We start from the raw sequence: 24,317 nt of genomic DNA on the forward strand, positions 1-24,317 counted from the left end.
CAAAAGACGGTAGGGACTTAGTCTGCATGAAACTGAACTGCTGCAATATATTTAGCGGACATCAAGGCCCGCTTGACATGCAAAAGTTTTAAACTCAATGACAAACTAGACGCTTACACAAATACACGTCGACAGATACGAGCAAAGAGCTTGTTAATGACCAGATCAGATCGTACCGCAAAGAAACATCGCTTCATTTCATCCAAACCCCTTTAACATCTCCTTCCCGTTCTCTTTCACACCCATTTTCTCTAATCCCTCCTTCTCTTCTCCCCTCCTCTCCCCCCTCCGTATTATCTCACCGTGACCGAGGTGATCCCTCCTCTGCGCGGCGACGTCACCGGCGTGCCGCGGCCCGTCGCCGCCGTCGGCCGCTTGGGGTCGTCGTCGTCGGTGAGGTCCACCACATCGGCCGCCCCTCCTCCTCCTCCGGCGAGCGACGCGCCGGGCCGGGGCGGGTGGCCGCCGGCCGGCCGGCCGCGCGCGTTGGCGTACACCGGCGGGGACTTCTGGGGACGAAAACGAGACAGTCAGGAGTCAGGAGTCAGGGATGAGCCAGTGATCGGTAGCGATAAATTAATTTGGTTTTTACAACAGTGCAACCTGTGTATCAGTGCTGGTAAAATAAAAACAGGGACGCCTGCCAGTAGGTCGTCCTCGAGCAGAAAAAAAAACAAGGGAAGTACTAAGCAGTTTCCAAAGATAACAGCAGAAGCGATAAAAATTAGGTAACAGTACCGAAATCAAATATGAAACGATCCTACGGCTCTCATTATGCAATATCAATAGAACTTACAATGCCGATGTTCGTAAGAATAAGGCTAAATTCTAGTGAAAAGTGCGATTGTCGTGAAGACTTACGATAATATCTTCATATCAGCTAGTACGTCATTGCAAAACAAAATCTTATCACATGCACAGGCACATTCACACGTTTCATATCCAAATCTCTCCACCCGCCCCACTCACGGGTACTGCAGCCGCAGCGGCGGCGGGCGCGACTCCAACGGTCCGCTGCGGCGAGGAGGATATCCCCGGCAGCGATACGGAGCCGATCGGTACCATGGTGCGTACCACCGGTACCAGCGCCACCGTGGTACCCGACACCGGGGATGGCTGGAGGAGGGGGGGGGGGTACAGTGTTCTAAAATTGGATATTGGTTGGGTGTGCCGTTGAAGAAGAAAAAATCCTAGGATGAGAACAAAGAAAGTAAATAACAGGTGTTTTTACAAAATGGTGTAATGCCAATTTTTATGTCAACTGATAAACCAGGATTTCATGTCAGGATCTTGACTGGGTGTGGAACAAAGGATGTGGGTGCATCAACTGTCTAGTGACATGTGAACTGGCTGTTGGGAATACATGAAACTCTTTTCAGAGATGAAGTAAAGTCAGTCATTCGTATTTTTGGGATGAAAATTTTTTCCCCATTAGGTGTGATTTGCCACCAAAAGTCTGAAAAATGGAACACTAGGGGGGGGGGGGGGGTAAGTAGAAGGCTTAGACAGAGAGACTTGCCAGGGAGGACTTATGCCTGAAACAGACTCTTTCCGCAGTCAGGAAATCGCATGCGAGAGCCTATTCAAATACATGGAAGCACGCTCGCATCAATCGCACACACCTCCCGGATGCGATTCATGCGGGAAGAATTATAATGTATTTGAATAGGCTCTCGCATGCGATTTCCTGAACGCGGAAAGAGTCTGTTTCAGCCTTTACCCCGGGTTCGATGTCTCTCGGACGACGAAGATTCTACGTCGTCCGGCCAATCCCGCTCAAGGTCAGCGGGGGCTCGGCTGCGGTTATGGAAAGCGATTGGCCGGACGGCGTAGTCTTCGACATCCGAGAGACACCGAACGCGGGGTTAGACATGGGCGTGAGGAAACGGAGCATTAGGGGAGGGCGGATGGGAGGCGTTTGTGACGGAGGAAGGGACATATCAGATACGGGGTACAAAAGAGGGCCAGCGCCCCAACAGCAAGCGAGACAGAGGAGCGGTCCACTCATGGAGGCTGTCCAGATAGGGAAAGGTATGTAATCATAGAACTTGTGTTCTATATGAATGCATACAACCACGGTAATTATAAATAATGACAGCCCTTTCTGGTAAATGCTAAGGTGAACTAGAATCTAATCGAGCATGAGCTTGCCCTAGAGAAAGAAAATCGTGCCAGCATACCCATCGTTTTCCAACCCGCAAGTCACTTAAAAATTGAACTAATCAAGTGAAAGTTCGATTATATCCGGAGATGTGACCATATGTCTACGATAAGTCATTGCTCACGGTCATTGGGAAAGTAACATGTTATATAAGAAGAGTAAATAGAAAAAAAAAACGTAGGCCAGTATAAACACCAAGAGAGCAACATAAGAATTGCTGATGATATCTGCATAGAAGGGTTGGGAAACGTAGCAGAATAGCAGCCCACGAACCAGACAAAAAATAAATAACAAAAGGGCGACGTAACCATGCAGCAACAGTTTACTAAAAACGCAGCTAAAATTTGAATGATGTTCGATTATTCGAGAGCAGACTCATACAATTAGTGACTTACGACGTGAGGCTGCCGCATTCTCTGCACATCGGTAAGGCATGAAAGGGTGAGGAACAGATGATTACACCACGGCAATAACACTTAAAAAACCATCCGCTAAGTACGGATGCATATCAAGGCATCGTACTTATATTGGGAGATAGTCCAAAACACATCACTTGCATGCCCCTACCTCAATCTTCCCACAAAATACAATCTTCACAGCCCTTTTCCCTAATGTTCAACTACGACATATACCTTCAGCTGCACTTATCAGTCTAACAGACCCATTTCACCCACGTCCTCCCTCCTCTTTCGTTTCCTGTTCCTCTATACCCCTTCCATTACGCACCGTGACGCCGGGCGGTCGGCCTCTTCTGACTCCCCTATAACCCCCCTAATAACGTACCGTGACGCCGGGCGGCCGGCCCCTCCGGGCTCCCCGGTAGCTGTGGGAGGGCGACTGAGGCTGCGCGGTCCGGAACTGCACCTGGCCCTGGGGCACCGGCGACTACAGATAGGGCGAGAGAGAGAACAGAGGTGAGCTTTAGCACACGAGTACACGGCGCATACTGGTTAGAGACAATGCCACACCCGAGTCATCATAGACAATCTGTTTTACAGCTTCTATATAACACGGTTAGTTTGATAACTTTACAGGAAGGTGGTAGTTCATGGTATGTGTAGCAATATCAAATTATCGGGCCATTAAATAGTGCACAAAATACACCACAGAATTGTGATCGAGCTTTAGAACGGATAATATCAATATCAACATCAGCCATCCAGCCTACAAAGTTACCCTGATTCCCTTCCAGTGAGCTCCCGGCCTAGGTCGGTCTAGTTGAGGCTCTAGTCCCGGCCCCTCCCGTCCTGCGCTCCAACACTACCTACCCGGGAGTAGACCTGGCGCGCCCGTATCGGAGAGGTGGAGGTCAGGTGCGCCCTGAGCACCCCGTTTGTGACCGGGACGCCCGCAGGGGCGCCAGATACAGGGGCGCTGATAGGGGTGTCAGCTGTGCCGCTGGTGGGGGCGCCGGGCGACGAGGGCGGCGGTCGCGGCCGGCTCGTCAGAGGTGGCACGCTCTTCTGCGGCACAGAGAAGACATGACATGAGAGTAAGCTACCATGGAAAACATGAACACTACGTAAGATTTGTAGCAGACAATGTAAAGAGAGTGATGGGGGTGGATGAGATAACATTTTGTGAATTCATGTTGAACAAAAGGCCAAAGGTGTTGCCAGTCATTAAAAAGACACACGGCGCAATTCTAAAATGTTTAAAGGGACCCTTCCACCTTCAAAAAAGTTAATGAATTGGCATGAAAGTGATGTCGCTCGGTTCAGAAAGAGCAAAAACGAATATCTACCAAACTTCATCGAAAAATATTCACCGGTTTTCAAGATATTAGACTTTTACTTTTGTTTACTTTTTGGGATCTCCGCTGTTCCTAGCGACTTTATTTGAAAGTGCGGCATTTGTTGCGCGCAAAGCAGCATATACCACCGCGTGCTACAAAACGTTTTAGTCAAACATTTAAAAATCGTTAGATATCTGCGATGACGTCACACATTCAGAGGGGTATTCCTAAGCATTAGCCCCTCTGAATCAAAATGCTGCAATTTTGAAATTCAATATTTCCGATTTAAGGCATTTCTCGATGTTGTGAGTGCCGAAACCGGTAATTGTGAGCCAGGGACCCCATTTTGGCTATCTCAACTCAAATCTAATGTTAAGGTGGGAGGGTCCCTTTAAGCTCAGGCATATAGCCAAATTGATCACCTTTCTCAACAATGCACATTGAACATGGAACATTAATTACATTCACCAATCCCCAAAAATGCATTCCAAGTTCGCATATCTATCGAAGTTTAGCACAGCCTCAATCATATTACACAGGAGATATGATAACGAGATTGAAGGCATTTAGACACATTTAGACAGCGCAAAACATTGTTTTGCGCTGTTTTTTATTAGCCAGGGGCGTCTGTTTTTTCACAGCCACACTCACCGCCAGAGTGACCTGCAGTCCCACTGTGCGCGTTATCTTCACCGGATAGCTGGGCGCCTTCCGCGACTTGAGTTCGGCAGAGAGCTTCCGGACCACCAGATGAAGGTCGCCCACCTGACACAGCGCGCGAGCGTATCAGAGGGAGAATTAGAGAAAACGCCGCACAATGAAAGACATGCGAGTCCCGTGCCACGCTGCTGCTGACCGCCACTGATTTATACGATCTACTGAAGTTGATGGGCGTAACAGTAAGTTTGTTGAGAGAAAAAAATGAAAAGTCAAAGCAAAGATTGGATATGTATAAAACGTTGTTTTGACACCAGCTTTATTATTCTAACGGAAGCTTTCGGAAGAACAACACCATTTACAACTACACCAAGATTGGATAGCTGGAATGAATGACATTCAAGTCGCGGCATTTAAGTCGAAATGAGAGCTGAAAATTCAACACAATGAAGCTCTCGTTTGGCCGCTTAGGTTTATCATAAAAAGTGACGTCAAATCACGATGTCTTTTCTTCTTATTGTTTCCAAAGATCCCCTCCATCCCTTCACCCCGCGCTGTCACATACCTGTTTCTGTAGATGAGTGATTTTCTTCTGGAACCGCTCGGCGGCGACCACGTGTTTCTCGGCGGACTTCTTCATGTCACCGATTACACTTCGGCTGGCGATGGCCTCACACATCTTCTCCAGAACCAGACTGTGACAGACAGGGTCAAAGGGTCAGAGAAGGTCACAACAGGTCAAGTCATGGTAATGACCTGATTGGTCATGGTAGTGACCTGACTTACCCAAAACCACACTGCATCGAGGTCACGGAATCACGAGGTCATATGGGGTACATACAAATACGTCAGCATATAATCTAGCTTTACGTGTTTGAATCCACTACAGATTAACGGTTAACTATGGGCCCAGCAGTTCAGCAGCTCTGGCTCAACAGGGTCTCACTCTACCCAACTCAAGCCCTGTACCAATCCCTCTCGCCACTCACGTCTCCAGGTCCTCCCTGGTCAGCTGTTTGACGCGCTGCAGGAGGGAGCTCTTGACGCCATTCACCGCGGCCCCTGACGTCGCCCCAGCCGCCGCTGGTGCTGGTGCTGGAGCCGCTGCAGTAGCTGGTGGTGAAGCTGAGCTGACAGAGGCGGCGCTGGCGGCGGCGGACTCTTCCAGACGCAGCCGGTCACGCTCCTGAGACTCCTGAGGGAGTATCAGGGGAGTTAGGAGGGAGTTTAGAGGAGAGAAACGGGCGGGGAGGGAAGAAGAAAAGATGTGAGTAAAATAATTGAGAAAAGATGTGAGTAAAATAACGCGGAGAGGGTAGAAGAAAAGATGTGAGCAAAATAGCTGAGGAAAGATGTGAGTAAAATAACTGAGTCATTAACCGTCGCCACATCGCTACTACTAGCACACCGGCTCGTTAGTTGTCATAAGTTCCTTAACCCGCGCCCGGCTGGGGGTCCTGGATTTCCACGCCCTGCTGGGGGGGGGGGGGTGTTTGAGCACCCCCCCTTCTAACTCGGCTCCTGGGCCACGTAGCGAAACGCGGAAGGCGGCGTTCGAAAGAGCGTCAAAAATAATGACGAAATCACTTCGGTCACTTTTTTGGTCAGGTCAAAGGTCAGGTCACCAGAGGTCATTGAAGGCAAAATTTCGCCGATTTTCAGGTCGAATGTCGACAATTTCCAGGAAGCCAACGCATAACTCGGGAACCAATAAAGCTACAGCGCCGCGGAAAAGCGCATTCGATAGCCCTATTAGCGCCCTTTCTGAGTAATTCCCTCAGATTTGACCTATCGTCAACGGTTTTGCCTGCAGGGGGCAAAAACTGCAAAAATAGCCGATTTTTTCGGAAACAGTTTTTCTGCAATAACTTTTGACCCAAGCCTTGTACGAGCTTACTTTTACCGGCATCGTGTTCCTCTCGTCAAGACGCATCGAATGAACTATGACTTGACCTTGAAAGGTCAACTTGAAAATTTGACCTCAGGTCAAGGTCATGACCTGACCGGAAAGGGTCATGTTGCATATCAGTCGATCCGTATCGTCGAGCTGAACACATCTAAGGCGTTTTCATCGCTCTAGCATGCCTCTATCAAAAGTTATTTGCGAAAAACTGTTAGATACCATTCGTGACCTAAGATGACCTCAGGGCATAAACAGGGGTCACGGACACCATTTTCATGTTCAGTGTGTCTAAACCACCTGTAATTCAGTGTTTGGGAGTGTTTATAATGTCTTTGGTCCAAAAGAGGCGCATTTCAATTTTCTCCCATTGACTTATAATGGGGAGGTCGCAAAATTGACCTGACCTTAGGTCACCGATATCAAAATTCCAAGATATACATTTGATAGATACTGTTACCCTCATCAGTCGCTGAAAGTTTCAAAGCGATCGGTCACTCGGTGTAGCTATGGCAGTCATTGAAACTTTTTATGAGGTGAGGTCACTTCAAGTGACCTGGTGACCTGACCTTGAATGACCTTGGTCTGAAATTTTCACATGTGTAGAATTGATGTATGATAAGGTGTACCAAAAATGGCGGCGCTCCGCGCCGCCATTTTTGAGATATTCGCAAAAAACCACAAGGGGGGGTGTTCAAACACCCCCCCCCCAGCAGGGCGCGGGTTAATGCGAAAACATCAGAAAAAGTTGAATGGTGATCAACATACAACTGTTATTCATTGCAGGATCCTCAGACAGGTAATAAAAAGGGAGCAAGAATAATGAATATGTAAAGAAGCCGAACCAATTAAGCCTATTCATCAGCCGCCAGTGAATATTTCCATCCCGTCATCCACTCAAATTGTGGAGACTAGAGTGAGTGGTTGTGAAATAATTACCCACCTGCAGAATACGCAGGTTGCTCTCGTTCAGCTGAACCTTTTTGACGGCTATGAACGGCCGGGTGGGCGTCTCCAGCCGTCTCACTTTACTGCCCTCCGAGGCGGACAGCGGAGACGGCGGCCGCTTGCGGGAGGCCGCCGGCGACTCACTGACGTCACGCGAGTCCTCCGCGGCTCCACGGGAGTCCTCGGCGGCTCCACGGGAGTCCTCCGGACGCGGAGAGTCCTCAGCGTCCTCCAGCACGACCTCGTGGTCGTTGGAGGTCGCATCGTTGGCGTCCTCCGAGTCCAGCTGTATGTCCGGCGTGTCCACATCTCCACCCGATCCTGCGGCGTTGTCTTCAACATCGCCACCGTCATCAACTTCTGCAGGATCGTCGGGGTCGTCGTCGTCACCGCCAGCAGCACTGCTTGGCATGGAGCTCTCCGGGTCGACACTATCCTCAGGACCGTCCAGGGTCACCTCATCAGGAACGTCTAACGTCACGTCATCATTTCCGTCCGGCACGTCCATGGACGTCTCATCGCCGACGTCCGAGGGCGGCAGCGCGTCGTCCACGTCCATGGAATCTCCGTTGGAGTCCATGGAATCCGCGGCCAGCAGCGCGGTGCGCCGCCTCTCGAGGAGTTTCGCCTCGCGACGGACGCGTTCCTCTTCCTCCTCGGCAGCGTTCAGCGCAGCCGCGCTCTCGAACATGTCGTCTGGTAGGTCGACAGGATCGGCAGACGACTGGGCTTCGTCTTCGTCACCCGCATCGGCTTCAGCGGCATCAGTATGGGAAGCGTCACCTTCGGAGGATTTGACTTCACCAGCATCAGCCATGACAGCATCAGCTCCGGCTTCTGCGGAGGGATCCGCGGCAGCTAGTGAAGGCGAAGAGGGTTTGGAGGGTGAGGTAGGTTTTGATGAAGCGCTCGCTGGAGATGACGGTTTGGATGGGGAGGATGAAGCTGAAGGGTTTGCCGTCGAGGGGTCGGGTGACTGCGGTGAGGCGCTGACTGGCTCAGAGGGTTGGTCGGTGCCGGCCAGTTCGTCGTTATCGACAGGCTTGTCGTCGACGGCGGTGGCAGGGGTGTCGTCACCGGCGGTGGGGGTGGGGGTGCTGTTCTTCGGCCCGTCTTCCGTCGGACGGGGTGAGGAGCAGACCGGACCCTCCTTCGCCGGCGAGCCGACCAGCTCCGGGTCTGTGGGGGCACAGAGACGGCGTCACACGATGGAAACCGAAACCAGCAAAGACAGACGTCAATACATGACACTGATGTCATCGAGTGACGTCACGAAGCAACCGTGACCCTCCCCCCCCCCCAAAAAAAAATGAGAAGTGCACAAATGAATAAATAAGCCTCCCCGTTTTATTACAATTATTGACCAGTGATTCGATATCTACATATAGTATCTACTAGGGTTACCCGCGTGCTCCGCAACGCGAAGAAGGGTTATTTGTGACCCGTGGGTATTGGGTTGGTCTGTGTCGATTTGGTTGGTATCCATTTCGTTCGAGTGCTTTTTGACGGCCAAAACAAAAAAGATACATCGCATCGAGGTGCCCGTGTCGTATTATCATGCGTTCTACTTAAGAACGATTCGAAAACTGGCGTGAAGTCTTTTGAGGGCCATCGATGAATTTCGCTAAAAATGACAATGTAATGGTTTGGAACATTTACATTTTTAAGAATACTGTTGCTTGTAATGTAAAAATGAAGATTGAGCCTTGGACAGAATTGAATGCTCTTTCCAACGGTACCATTTTCAATTGCCAAACGTATCAGGTTATACAGCAAAACCCGTGTGAATAATAAAGTGGCACATCATCGACAAACACCATTTTCTTCCGTGATTTGTACCACCATGGCGTCGATCAATTAGCTGTTCACAATTTTCCCATGAGAGGCGGTACATTTCTCTTGCCCACAGGCGTTGTTTCAACTCGCTCTGGTTAACGGTCACCTAAAAATAAAATAAATTCCAAAATCCGTCAAAAACCGCATTTTTTCAACAAAAGTGCCCTCACGGGTGCACGTGGCACGTGCCTTCCTCTGCATCTATATCCTCAAATAGTAATATAGATATGAACTGTAATGCCAGACTGCATCTATTCCTTGGTAAACGAAATGAATAACTGAATGGACAAAGTAAATGAAGCGGCAATTACTAAAGCTGGGACTCATTGGTTTAACACTTCCCTGCGCAATCCTCTCCCTCTCACCGTCTCTCAGCAGGAGGTCCTCGTCCTCCGGCGCCGGATCGGAGCCCTCTGAGCCCGACAGGCGCAGCTCCAGCTCCTCACGAGTCTCGTCCAGTTCACTCCGCGAGACATTGAGCGACTCGCTGGCCACCGCCTCAGCACTAGTGTCCGAGTCGGGCACCACAATGGGCGCGTCACAATCAGACACCGCGGCGGTCGAGCTCGGCACTTTGGTGTCCGAGATAGTCGCGGTGTCCGACTGATCATCAGTCTCGGATTTGGTCACCGGGTCGTGAGTCACTGCTGTATCGGCACTATTCACTGGGTCTAGACCATTCGCGGCGGGTTCCAATAGCGACTCTTTGACACCCGAGTCTGAGTTCACATCACCACTGGCCACATCACTACCAGCGTCGCCACCCGAGGTGGCGGCAGCGCTGGGCTTTGAGGTAGAATCCACATCCCCTGAGATCGATTCGACGCCATTCTGCGCTCCGTTGGCGTCTTTCACAGCCGCCTCCTCGGCGCCGGGCAGACTGGAGGCTTTGGAGGCGTCCACAGCGTCGCTGGCGCCATCTACAGTCGGCCGTGGAAGCGGGTCGACCGGGGGCTGCTCCATGATGCTCAGCATCGCCGCCGGCCCTCGGCTGACTCCGCGACTCGACGCCAGGCGGCGCTAGCGGCGGCGCGGCATCGCTGGAGGTGTGTGACTTTGGTCCACGCAGTCTGTACAGGCCACTGCAAAAGAGAGAGAGTAGAGCATTATGGTTGATACATGTGACAGTAAATACTTACCTACTCAACTGAGCTGGAGAACATGCCTGAGAAAATCATTCTTACCACACTTTCGAAAGGAAAATCAAATTTACCATTCTTGTGATTTTTTCTTTACAATAGAAAGGGAAATCAAATCAAACATTCAAGTATTTTCTTTTGTTAACTTCTTGCAGCAACGAAGAAATCTTCATAACTGCTCTCAAGAAAACTATGAGAAATGAGAACACGTCAAGAAAAGCAGTTAGCTTCGGCACTTCATGTATTTTGCAATTTAACTCAAATTTCAATGCATCAGAAAGGTACCCAAAACTAAGAGAACACTAATATGTTGCCCATAAATGCCTGAAAGAGAACAGCTTTTCAAATAATAAAAATATTTTTAACAATCACCTACAATGGGCAGAAAATGCAAGGGAAAATAAACCATGCCACAATTTCACTTGTTGATACCCAGCCCATACATGTAGCAAATAGGCACCAACAAAATAAAAAAAGATAAATGTAGAACAGAGATCAAGCTTAATTTATTTTGAATCACATTTCAAGTATAGAAAAACAGTTTTTCTTAAGTCTGTCTCTACAGGCAAGAAACAAATTAAAGTAGGTGCTTCACTTTAATTGAAAGGCAAGTAATGAAACAAATAATCCCACTAACCAACTTACCAGATGGAATACTTATCATCAAACAGAATAAAAACAATAAAAAAACATTCAAACACACTTTTCCCTTATATATAAACAAATACACCAGACAAAACATAAACCCTGTTCAAAAACAGAAATTCGAATCACTGAAGAGGTGCCATTTGCAAGTCGCCAAGCACCTCGCTGTTACAGGTTGCTAGGCAACCTGCGCTCGCCCCTGGTGGGCATCCACAAAACTACAAAGGTGAACAGATATCGGCGTAATGTGTGCGCCGTTTCTCGCCGCTATCGCGCCAAGAGTTGGCATCCGCTATGGCCGCCAATGAAATAAGCTCCGCCCAACAATTCCAATTTGGTGACGTCACGACAACAAAGGGGCGTTGACCGAGGCCAGTGCGTGAGCCCCGGGTCCGAATTCCAGTGGATCCAAGGCTGTAAACAAAGGAGGATCCAGAAGGAAAGAATGAAGGCAACCTACCCAGGTGCGCAAATCGGTAACAATACAGTAATACACGCAGGACAACAATGGAAGAAAAAATTGACGTCAAGGCAGACTGGTGTTCGATTCACCCGTAATTGAATCGATTGGATTGAATCCAAAGCAAATTTGCTGAATCGAAAAGGTTTGATTCACCATCAAGATCGTTCGATTCACAAGCCATGATAAAATCGAACGCATTTGGAATCAAGGTTGATTGAATAAAAAAAAATAATAATTCATGAACAGTAAAAAATTGAGGTGAACATAGGTAATTCATGATCAACAAATGTTAACACTACTATGTATTCAAATACACAATTAAAAAACAGAGCTTTCGGTAACAAATACCTTGATCACTGTGTCATTTGTTACCGAAAGCTCTGTTTTTTAATTGTGTATTTGAATACATTGTCGTTTTATATATATGTCATGGATAACACACAAGTTAACACTACTGCCGTATTTCTTAATCGAATTGCAACCGACTTTTTGCCTGAATAAAACGTGAATCGTTCCTTTTTTATTCTCTGAATCGAAAGGAATCGATTTACCATTTGTTTAGGAATCGAACGGTGATTGAATCGAAAATAAAACAAATGAGTCAATGATTGAATCGATCCCAAAAAGGTGAATCAATAACCAGTTTGCGTCAAAGGCAGACTGATTCAGCCGCAAGCCTTTTTCTTCGGGAAGGGGAAGGTGCGCGACCAGCGGAATGATAGATCATTGAGGGGAAAGTCGATGAGCGGAAGAGGAAACCCAGAGCACTAAAGAGTCGGGAAACCAAACGACATTTTCGCATCTCGGTGCTCCGTCGTCGTTTTACCTGGGGGGGGGGGGGGGGCGGGCAATTCGGTCTTAGAAACTTAGCTAAAAATGCCCTTTCCATATGGTATCCCCGGCCTAGTCACAATGTATAAAACTTGTACTTGGAAAGACCACGCAGTCAAAATTAAAAATCCACATTTGAATAAAGGCCGCCGCATCATGACGTCCTAAACCTTAAAAAAACAATAACATAAAATAACAGTACAAGTAAAATTCGAAATCAACGAGCAAAATCATCGTGATTTCATGCTTGTTTAACACCGGATTTCATATAACATATTTTCCATTAATCCATTTTTACGGTGCATATTAGAAAGGAAAGTGACGATGACATAAAATTTCGACAGGCTTCGCTGACCAAAAAAAAAAAAAATCCGATCAGAGCAATTCCACAGAGCAATTGACCTTAGGTCACGTGACCTAAGGTCAACTTTTGACCTTTCGACCTTTCGGCTTTCGAGGTCAACATACATATGTTTCGATGCGGATCGACGAAAGGATCACGATGGTGCTATTAGTTTGTTCCTAGCTGGGATACCTTGAAAGTTATTCGAGAAAAACTTTATATATATGTAGTGCCGCAATTTTGACTTCCTTTTTGCTACGTCATCTTTGACCTGACCTGAAAATGACCTCAGTAAAAATTATAGACCTTATCCGTTTGTACCCTGCACCGTTTATCGCTTGTCGCTATCTTGCTTTATTCTCGAGATCTCGCTGTCGCTCCCACTGTAATAATGGACAGGTCATAAAAGTGACCTGACCTGAGGTCAACGCAGGGCGATAGCCACTTTTTTATTTTCGCATATGAATGACAATTGATAAGGCTTTAATCGTCATCAGACAAAATTGCAACTTTCAGTGGGGAAAATATCAAGGTCACTCTTCGAAAAATAGGTCAAAAGGTCACGTGATCAAAATTTTCAAAAATTGAAAATCCGAGATAGCCAAAATGTTTGTTGGTTGATTGTGAGTTGAACCATATAAAGTTTTTATCGTAGAAAATCAATAGTTTCTGAGTTATAGGCCGCCAAACATAGAGCTGCAGCGCGACCTCCAGGAATTGCCCGAGGCTATATCTCGGAAACAGTTGTTAGAAGAAAAAAAATCCTTGCCACAGCTGGCCTCCCCGCCCATCACAACCCCTTACACCAGTTTTCAACGAAAAATAAAATATGAGGGTGCAAATTTTATTTTTCATTTGTCGATTTGTCGTGGAACGCCCCAGCCGGAGCCCACGCTAAGCAGAGCTTGTTGCGCAATGCGCCGACGACCCCTATTTTCATTACCAAGCATCGCAGCGAATACTGAGTTTTCCGTCCGATCTCAGGACATCAATGACCAAACCTTAGGTCTACCGTGCAACATAGCTATCCTGAGCACTCCTTGGGAATTCAGAAATTACAATTTGGTTTATAATAGGCATTGGGTATAATCACTAGATACTGAAAAATGTGTTTTCATAATGCGTAATCGGACTTGGCAAAATGGGCACGCCGAAACAAACCTGGAAAAATTCAAATTAGGTTGGTCGACATAGTGAGATTAATTACAAAATGAAAAGCAAACTATTTTTTGACAGACGAGTCGCGACAGTCTACTCTGAGTAGCCAGCCCAGCGTCTCGCGCCAGTATCTTCACACGCCATTTGGAACAACCGGGCACCGTTCACCACCGCCAGCAAGCCGGCGCCGCGCGGGCGACGGCCCGGCGGAACTTGGCCCGGCGCCAACTTTCCCGACGCCTAGCTAGCGTCGCCTAACCAATGCCTACGCATATCGCCTAGGCACGGTGGGCAAACGGAAATGATGGCTCCGCCCACACCATTGAATTTGGCAGGCAGCCAAGGCGGCCGGCCGCACGGACCAATCCCCGCCCGTGCTGAGCGCAGTCACGTGATTACGGCCGGCGCTCGGTTCACCGCGCCTGGTCCACCGAGCGAGCAGTATCGATTCTACCGGTTTCTACACTAAATGCTACAGCAGCTTTTTGCATTTTCTGCTCTTATCTGACTTCAGCTGAACTGAACACTAGTTATGAAGAGGAAAACGATAAAATGCGTTGCATTCATTCCCAAAACAAAATTATATAGGTGGCGCTGCTGACAAATAATTATCGCAGTCGACATGAAAAAGATCTTTGACTTTTGTGAGGACAATAAAAGTTCACACGGTTAACACAAGGAGTATTCAGACAATGAAGCAAGGATCCGTGCCGCAGCTACATCACAAGCCACTTGCCAACAGACCGATTGCTAAAATAGACAGGGAAGAGGGAGGGGAGGGGAGGGAGGGGGAGGAAAAAGATGGGAGGGGCGACAATCAAAAGACGTTTTGACATGACGCAAAAAATACGAGTTATACTTATTCAGTGCATACAAGAAAATGCGCTCGGTTGGCCATTTTTACGATTTTTACGACCACCAGTAATCAAACCAAAACGAGGGAAAAAATAAAGATAAACTCATCGAAGCAACGAACGACAAATAAAATCATCACTTGAATGGCGGGATCGTCTGGCATAGTAACAATCTCTTAAAAACGAAAAAACGGTAATAGGAAAATAGGCTAATTGGTCCGTCGGCAGTCACCTTCCCCGCTTTATCTGAAGGTCAACTTGATAATCCGGAGGCGGGCCAGACGGGCTACAGCAGCGACATCTGGGTTCCATTCGATGAACCACTAGTTACGCAACGACGCTGCTGGCGCCCGAGTTTCCATGGCAACCGTAAATCACCGGCCGCAACCAATGAGGCACCGGAAAAAGATCGGCATTTCGCCATCATGTGCGCTGCGCAGCGCTGCGGTTTCTGCGGCGGAAAAAAAAAAAACGAGAAACGAATGGCCGCGCGCGCTGCGGAGTTTCGGACTAAAAGTCAGGGGAAAATGCTGCGTTGGAGCCCCGTCCCGAAGAAACATTCACCTATCTGTAAGAATCTTGCATTCACCAACGGCTAGGCGGGGGTAGGCACGCCGCACGGGCCTTGCACCCTTGTAATCCTAGCATTAACCTCATACCCTGCTAAAGCGTGTTAACAATTTTGACGAATCGGTTTGCCATCTTTCAACCCTCAGTAGCGGCGGAACACCTTCAATTAAGGGGGGGGGGGCACTGCCGACTTTTGGTCCCATTCTTTCCATGCAACGCCCATAGGGCTAATGTTAAAATGCCAAAATCAAAGGGGGCAGGGTGCCCCGGTGCCCTCCCCGTTCCGCCGCCTATGTCAACCCTTCCTTTCCCCGGCTTCAGTGGCTCATAGGGCTACGCCTCGCCTCATGCTACACCCCTCCCCACCCGAAGCCCGAAAGTGGCACGCACGCCAGGTCCCACCTCAAAACAACCGGTGTCGATTTACTCCTATCAGACTCCTCAGGCTCAGCATTAGCAGCCGGCTAGCCCCTGGCGAGCAGAGCAGCTATCTCAAGCCATCGACGAACAGCTCTCATTCGCTTTCAAAACCTGTTTTTACCGCACGTCAACAGCTTTTGTAAACCTCAGTGCAGACTGCAGGGTATAAAAAATACATGAAACACACCCTTCTTTCTAGAAATTGAGCTCCAGTCCTCGATTTTCGAAAACTTGATTTCTGATAGCAGCATGCGCGAGCAAAGAGTGTGTTCCAAATTGCGATACACCAAGACCACCGCAACGAAACTGACATATTACGCGGGACAAAAAGTTCTGCACACTGAAGGGTCCAGGGGGAGGCATTCTTGGAAAACTCGCAGCGCCGAAAATCGCTGAAATTCGCGTTTTTCGAATGAAAAATTTAGTTTTAGTTGAAAAAAAAACATTTTGAACTGCGCAACAATGCATAAGGAAACGAAATCCAAAGATTTGTTTCGGAATTTAGAGCAGCTGTCTTTATTTTTCATGACCCGCTTGACCGTAAAAAGATATAGGAACAATGCGTTACGCATGCGCCATATTTATTTATTTGTCGTCGTCATTTACATAAATTTTTATGCGATGAATAGCACTACCCTTGGGCAATAGTAAGGTAGCACTTATCAAGCAATAAATATCACCTGAGGCCATTAATCAATGATTAACATCTCTTTGAAATACCTAGAGAAGTGTGAGTGATTTGAAAAAATGCTACCACTTCCTGAATTTGTGCCGAAAACGAAAACAGGTGATAAGCGAAAAATTTACTTCGAACGTCTCCGGGTCAGGTCAATTGAACTATGACGTCATACGTAAATTTCTAAGCTTTCCGAAAACGTTGCAACATCACAAAACTCTGCACGTTTTTTCATCAGCATGTAACTCGCAAAAGTAGGCAACCGATTTCTTATCGCCTACGAATCCTTTACTTTCATTGAGGTCACATGGGGTCAGGTCGGTCACGTGACCTTCCCATTTGAGCTGAAAAACGATAACCTCATTGGAAATGACCCAATCCCGGTTAAAATTATATCATCCTAGCACTTGAAATTTTGGCGAAACATTATTCTCGCAAAAAAGTTTTGTCTACTCTTGGAACTCGCCTGATACCATGCTATTATTTGCATGGCATCAGGCGAGTTACGGATTGAAAAGAATTGTGTGCATTTCGACTCGACCTGTAGTAGCAAACTGAGTCGAAATACATACAATACGTCCTTTCTTAAACAATTCAGCCAGGTTGGTTTCGAACGATACGTCAGTCGACAACCGAACTTAACTCGAGAACAACATTCAAGGAAACAAGACCGTGTTCAAACAAAAGTACATCGTATCGTTCGACGCACTTGTAAAGGACAAGCGCCGTGGCACCAAGATCGTGGCTCCAGGCTTAAGCCATTTGCCAAATACCACAACCCAATCTTTGAGCCGCTCGTATGACCTTTCAAAGGTCACCGGTTAACCATACCTTAAAACCGAATGTCAATCGATGACCCTCGTGACAGCTAGGATGGAAGACCTTTCCGCGAAGTTCTAGCTCAATTGGGGTCAAAGCAGTCACATAGATCATCCTCGCCTTCTTCGCAAGACCAATAGGGCCAGGGGGGGGGGGGTAATAGTGGGTTCATGACGCCCCCCCCCCCTTAGGCGAGGCGCCAAGTCGCAACGACCAGCAACAAATTCAGGAAAAATGAAGGCGAATGAACAATTTTGGCGGTGTGCCGAGTGCCGAGTGCTAAACCTGAGCCGAAAGTCCCGGGTGGTTGAGGATTCGCCCGTAACGGAAGATGGCCGTAATTCAGCAACATTGGTGTTACCGTCACAATTGGCAAAAAAAGGGATGCGTAAACTCAACGACTACCTCCAGATATATGTACACCCTTTGTCGTGATCTTGACGCAACTAATCGCCATATTTGGGAAGAAATTAGGCCGGTAGAGAACCCCCTGACCCCTCCCCCATCCCCATCAAATTGTCATCTACACAAGGATGACTATCAAAACGCCGATGAACGGCAAAAAGTAAAAACGTGCAACTCGCAAAGCCAATGACCTCTAGGTAGCCTCGATAGCATGCGGATACGAGATACCGCAGTCCGCACCAACGCGCTCAGCGACTACCAGCTCTCACTGACTCATCCACGCCAGAATCATGCCGGCCATCGAAATCCACACGATATTACACATTATTCCCAACATAAGCAACGCAAAGACAGCAGACAAAAACCCCGTGACGTCACAAAACGCCGCTACCCAAACTTACCTTTGATGACCTCGCTTGACTCTCCTCAGGGCACGACCTAGCTTGAACCTCAGGAGCACACCACAGCGACGCGCGCACCATCTATCAGCAGTCTCGTGCACATAGGCAGGCAGTCGGCGCCGGGCGCCGCCGCTCGGTTCACCGCGCCTGGTATTTTGACGCCACCTGAAATTCTACGCCGCGTGGCTTTGCGCGGGTGGGTCTTTTAGTCAGGCGCTTGCGGCACTTGGTTGTCGCGGTGCCTGAACGGAATTGCTGGTTACTTTTAGGCTAATTGCTGGAGCTGCTTTTGCGATTTTCGTTCCATTGTTTTATAGTTTCACATGTTTGTGGTAGAAATAGAAAAAAATATATTTTCAGCTTTTGTGTTTGTCATTTTGATAAACCCAACCAAACCGTTTTGTTGTGCATTATACAGCAGAGGTCGAAAGCATCAGTTCAATTATCCCAGCGCGACCTACGCGGACTCTGTTTCGTCTACCGGAAGGCGCCGTTGGTTGGCAGCCATGTTGACCTTGAACTGCCGGGCGAGGCGGCGGGTGGCGCCGTCGACTTCACGATCAGTGGAGGCTGCAGACCGCGGGCTAAGTGGTGTCGCTGATTTCTAGGGATATGCGATGGGCTAGGACAGCGTTTTCTCATGAACCTTTCCTTCCCTTCGTGTCACTTGGCGAAGCTTTATTCCCCCCCCCCCCATCCCCTAAGAAGAGAACCTCAACCTTCAGCTATAACATCCACTCAGAGACAGGGGCGCGGGAACTACTTTCCGACTGGGGGGGCACACCATAATAGAGATCAACCTAGGGTACCCCCAAATCTAGTTTTCTCACCGGTTTTAGGCCACTTATTTTTCACCCCTCGGCTTTTTCAACAAAAAAATAAAACATTTGCAAAAGAAGTGTGGTATTCCGTCTCAAAACTGTGGGGGCACCGCCCCCACGGCCCCAGAGTTGGGGGGGCAAGCTGCCCCCACTGCCCCCCCGGCTCCCGCGCCTATGCTCAGAGATAATATGGAAAGGTACTTGGGAATTTTTATTTAGACGAACCGACCATCCCCCCAAAAAATGTATTTTCCTATCATTACCGGAGCATTTAGGCATTACCCATCGAGACTTTCCAACCGATTAAAACTGTGACGCCTGGGCCAGGCCCCGAAACGCGTCTTGGCCTGGAAACGGAAGTCCGCCGCACGTGATCGACGCGTGCGCCATGCAAACCACTCGTGATATATGTTGACAATAATCTGCTCAAACGTTTCTTTTATTTCCACAAACGTAACTTGGGGTCATCGGCCTCTCAACACTAACATACCAATTTAAATATCCACATCCATCTGCAAATTGGATACCGTCGAGACCAAGGCCCTATAACATAGTCGAAACAAACGCTATGCGTTTGATAGGAAAAGGTCACCTGAACACCTCACCTCGTAGCCCGGGGGGGGGGGGGGCGGTTATGTGCGGTTTCTCGAGAATAAAACGAAAACTGCGGTTTTTCGAGGATAGAACGTAAACTAACCACTTTTATAATTGAATGTTCGTTTTAAACTGCACAGCAGTGCGTAAGGAATCGAAATCCGATTAGTTTTGGTGTCGACATTGTGTAACAGGCTGAACGTTCAATTCCGCGAGTTGCCATATTATTGATCTTTTCGTCAGGCGATGGATCAACAACAGGTGGGCTTGGAACAACAAGCTCATTAATTGACTAATTCAACCATTTGGCAGTTTAACCATTCAACCATTCATCAAGCCCTGGCAAGAAACGCACGAGCTACGCGGCTCCGGAGTCCGGCGTCAGCCAGCGTTTTTTTATTATTATATTTTGTATAATAATAATAATAGTTTTAAACTGCACACCAGTGCGTAAGGAATCGAAATCCGATTAGTTTTTTTTTTTAGGAGAATCGTTTAGATGTGTGCCTCTCCGCAGTGTCCAAACTCCGCCTTTCTGGATCCGCCAGTGACGAGCCCTGCACGCCCTGAAATCATTACAATTATGAATCGACATTTTGTAACACGTTGAATGTTCAATTCAGGAGTTGCCATATCATCGATCTTTTAGTCAGGCGGAGGCGATGAATCAACAACAGGTGGGCCCTCGAAACAACAAGCTCGTTAATTGACTTATTCAACCATCATATAGCATGGTTCCATTCCAGCAAGCTGGCTGGCAAGAAACACACAGCTGCGCGGCTCCGGCGCCAGCGAGCGTGTTTTTTCGTATTGTTAATGAGTTCTCCGCAAACGTTTAGTGAGGCACAGCTAACAATCGCCCACAGGTTAGATCAAGGAAGCTCAACCGTCTCTATACGCAATAATGTATACCTACTTATTGCTGCAGAGCGTGTTCATCCAAGTAGAATGATCAATGAACAGAAATGCTAGCAATATTCATGTGCCGACTATTACGATTATTGGCTCATATAACGCATAATTATTCAGAATGTCTGAAATGAGATGTCGTTTATTTATTACGCACGAAACAACCACAGGCTCCAGGCCCACTTACGGCCACAGTCATATAACATACATGGGGCACATAAAAGAAGTGCACGATCATAAAAGATGAATGACTAGACAGCGTAGTTTAAGAATATGCAGATAGCACCGCTGCGCCAGCCATGGACATCAGTAGGAGCCCTCACTGTTTGCGAACCGCCACGTGTGTGTAATCGCCACGCCGATTGTGGATTGCTCTTGATCGTCAATACATACATATATACATACAACCCACTGGGGTCTGTGTATAACACGCCCTACTGGGGGGATAGCCCCCTCCTAACTCAGAAACTACTGGGCCGATCGTCAAAATTCAAACGGCATCCGATAGCCCCGGAAAAACTGTCGAGCGAAACCTAATTTCATCGACCTCGAGATCACCGATGACGTCACAGGTCAGGTCAAAGTAAGATTATCGATGCTTGGCTTGTTCACATTTTGGGCTCTGGCTGCCGTCTTACGAGTCAGATCAGGCTCATTTTTGGTTTACACACTCGTGAACAGATGCTTTAGATACCCTGAGGGTAGGTACCAAACTTTTGCTTTGATTTTCAGGTCAGGGTCAGGTCATCACAGTTCACAGAAATCTTATATCATAAGTCGGTCACGTGACACATGTTCATTTATGGTCCATTTAGGCCATAGATTTCGAATTCGGTGTCGCCTGTGTCAATTGAGGCCATTTTCATCTGAATATAGCTGAGGTCAGGTCACTTTCAGGTAAAAAAGGTCAAATTTTAAAGTTGAAATTTTTCAACAAAAAACATGTCTATCGGATGCAGTTTGAGCTCAGGAACACGATGGTGCTATTTATATTGGTGTACGATGTCAAATTCGTGCTTAACATTGATTTGAAAAATTTAAAATTGTGAACTTTTCGCTATAATGCGTATAACTTGGCCATTTTTGAAGATATCTGGCTTGCTAAAGTAAATCATAGGCATGTGTTATATCATGTATATTCCGGGTTTTTTCTAAAAGTCAAAAACTTGAAAAAAGATAAAACTACAAATTTTGAATTTTGATATATACAATTTTCAAAAGTTTCAAAATTTTGAAAATCCGAGATTGCAGTTTGATAGCGCAGTCCATTCTGAGTCCTCTCATGCAAAGATATTGGATCTAGCTCAAAAACTGAGCTCTTGGGAGCGATTCCCGTGGTTCAATGTTTTGCGTCGAAATAGGCCGAACATGACGTCACTCTGACGTCATTTCCGGCCGACCTATGATAGATAAGAAATTCAAATTTTGACACAAGGGGTGTCAAATTGATGCAGCCGAAGGTACTGAAAGTTTGGCGGCGATATGTCAAGCGGTTTAGAAGTTATTGCAGAAAAACGGAGGGGGCTATGAATAGCCCCCCCCCCTCCCCCCCCCCCCCCAGTGGGGCGCGGGTTAAAAACCTGAGATCTAAAAGAAGATGGTGAGTAAAAGAAATCAGTCCCTGACGCTTTTTCAAAAGTGCGTTGCATGTTTCCGGTAACCGCGACAGGAAGCCGTTACGCACAGATTTCACTCGCCCGCCCGGCACATGGAACATGCCAGTGTGACGGGTACGTCGTGAGGGAACAGCCAGCGAGAACACGGAGACTAGATACTGGCAGTCCAGGCGGTCATGCATGACAGACTGCAAGAACCTCATGTCGGTTTGAATCAGGCGAGCTTTGATGGACTGGATTTTAAAACTGGATCGTTGCAGATTTCCGTCGTACCTTGTCGGTTGTCCCCGTCTACGCATGGGGAGACCCCATTAACCCGCGCCCCACTGGGGGGGGGGCTATTCATAGCCCCCCTCCCGTTTTTCTGCAATAACCTCCAAACCGCTTGACGCATCGACGCCAAACTTTCAGCACCTTCGGCTGCATCAATTTGACACCTTGTGTCAAAATATGAGCTTTGTAGCTACCATAGGTCGGCCGGAAATGACGTCAGAATGACGTCATGTTCGGCCGATTTCGACGCAAAACATATATTGAACCACGGCTATCGCTCCCAAGAGCTCAGTTTTTAAGATAGATCCAATTTCTTTGCATGAGAGGACTCAGAATAGACTGCGCTATCAAACTGCCATCTCGGATTTTCAAAATTTTGAAAATTTTGAAAATTATTTATAATAAAATTTGAAATTTATATTTTTATCCTTTTTTCAAGCACTTTTTGACTTTTCGAAACAACCGGTAGGTACATATGTGATAGACCACATGCTGATAACTTACTCTAGCAAGTTTTAGCTAAATATCTTCAAAAATGGCCAAGTTATACGCATTATTGCAGAAAAATTTGCAATTATAAACTTTTCAAATCAATTTTTCAGTACGAATTTGACATCGCACACCAATATAGATAGAACCATCGTGTTCCTGAGCTCAAATTGCATCCGACAGACATGTTTTTTGTTGAAAAATTTCAACTTTGAAATTTGACCTTTTTTACCTGAAAGTGACCTGACCTCAGCTATATTCAGATGAAAATGGCCTCAATTGACACAGGCGACACCGAATTCGAAATCTATGGCCTAAATGGACCATACAACACGTGTCACGTGACCGACTTATGATATAAGATTTCTGTGACCTGTGATGACCTGACCCTGACCTGAAAATCAAAGTAAAAGTTTAGTACCCTTAGGGTATCTAAAGCATCTGTTCACGAGTGTGTAAACCAAAAATGAGCCTGATCTGACTTGCAAGACGGCAGCCAGAGCCCAAAATGTGAACAAGTCAAACATCGATAATTCTACTTTGACCTGACCTGTGACGTCATCGATGATTTCGAGGTCAATGAAATTAGGTTTCGTACGACAGTTTTTCCGGGGCTATCAGACGCCGTTTGAATTTTGACGATCGGTTCATTAGTTTCGGAGTTAGGAGGGGGCTATGAATAGCCCCCCCCCCCCCAGTAGGGCGTGTTATACGCAGACCCCAGTGGGGCGCGGGGTCTGCGTCTGCGTCCCCACCTTGTCATTAGTTTCGGATGACAAGGTGGGGACGAATGATTGGCAACTGGCATTCTGTTATCTTCTAATGTGAACGTGTATGAACCTTTTGCGTAGCACATGGGTACTTTTGGTACTTTTTTGTAATTTGAGTTCCGAAAGTGTGGCTATTTGGGACAGTAGGTATGTAGTGGTTTAGTAAAAGCGCCCTAGTGGTTTAGTATAAGCGCTTCAGTTCAAAATGAGACCGCTTGATACATTTTTTTTTGTCATTTTTGCTCAGGCAATTCACCGTTTGATTCCACACCATGACCTGAGCAAAAATGATAGAAAAATATCAAACGGGTTTCATGAGCGATTTTACTAGCCCACTGGCACTACATACTGTCTCAAATACTAGGGGAAGCGGGGGGAGCACCGCCACCTTAAGCATTTCTGCTCACCGAGCTGATATGCGTAGTAAAAACGAAGCTCTTTTGCATTCATGTGAAAGTAGGAATGTTTTCCTATATGTTGGCATAGTTTCCAGCGCTCCATTATAAAATGTCGCTACTTTACAGACGTCGAAAACAAGTCCTGCATTTTTCGTCCTCCAAAAAATGTGCGGGTAGCACCGCCACTGATGGCGATGTTATCCACAGATCGGCCTTACGGTGACAGCCACCCTTGGAAGCGTTACTGCTGTCTGAAATAGTAACTCAAACTCATATAAGACACACAAGAATTGGTTGTTAGTTTGTCACAGATCAGACTGTTTGTTGCGGACAATATGCATACAAAGCATGACAAATTCACGTTTATTTCGAAACATCCAGTGAAGTCAAACGTGAGGTTAAAAAACAGACGACGTTTGCGGCCTAACTAACGCTCTTCTCCGAGCTGAGTGAATCATCATTGCGGCTTTATCCATTTTGCCACCC

The 24,317-nt window shown here is 47.2% G+C and overlaps 1 protein-coding gene across 3 annotated transcripts in view; it reads right to left on the reverse strand.

Moving 5' to 3' along the window:
• Nucleotides 1-18,161, reverse strand: part of LOC122372160 (activating transcription factor 7-interacting protein 1-like) — a 28,274-nt gene extending 10,113 nt beyond the window's left edge. Inside the window, exons 1-11 of one of the 3 annotated variants that reach the window (XM_043349045.1) lie at nucleotides 11,022-11,084; nucleotides 9,603-10,319; nucleotides 7,397-8,580; nucleotides 5,543-5,748; nucleotides 5,119-5,248; nucleotides 4,548-4,661; nucleotides 3,430-3,624; nucleotides 2,945-3,046; nucleotides 2,557-2,577; nucleotides 970-1,116; nucleotides 303-509 (exon numbers count right to left, since the gene is read on the reverse strand). In XM_043349045.1, coding sequence (XP_043204980.1) covers nucleotides 303-509; nucleotides 970-1,116; nucleotides 2,557-2,577; nucleotides 2,945-3,046; nucleotides 3,430-3,624; nucleotides 4,548-4,661; nucleotides 5,119-5,248; nucleotides 5,543-5,748; nucleotides 7,397-8,580; nucleotides 9,603-10,212 — 2,916 coding nt within the window. In that variant the 5' untranslated portion in view covers nucleotides 10,213-10,319; nucleotides 11,022-11,084. Of the gene's footprint in view, nucleotides 1-302; nucleotides 510-969; nucleotides 1,117-2,556; nucleotides 2,578-2,944; nucleotides 3,047-3,429; nucleotides 3,625-4,547; nucleotides 4,662-5,118; nucleotides 5,249-5,542; nucleotides 5,749-7,396; nucleotides 8,581-9,602; nucleotides 10,320-11,021; nucleotides 11,147-17,961 lie in introns of those variants that run through there. The other 2 variants (XM_043349046.1, XM_043349047.1) reach the window with 2 other exon arrangements.
• Nucleotides 18,162-24,317: the final 6,156 nt, after the last annotated feature.

Source organism: Amphibalanus amphitrite, unplaced genomic scaffold (genome assembly GCF_019059575.1).
Source record: "Amphibalanus amphitrite isolate SeventyFive unplaced genomic scaffold, NRLGWU_Aamphi_draft 001324F_arrow, whole genome shotgun sequence".
Taxonomy (NCBI): domain Eukaryota; kingdom Metazoa; phylum Arthropoda; class Thecostraca; order Balanomorpha; family Balanidae; genus Amphibalanus; species Amphibalanus amphitrite.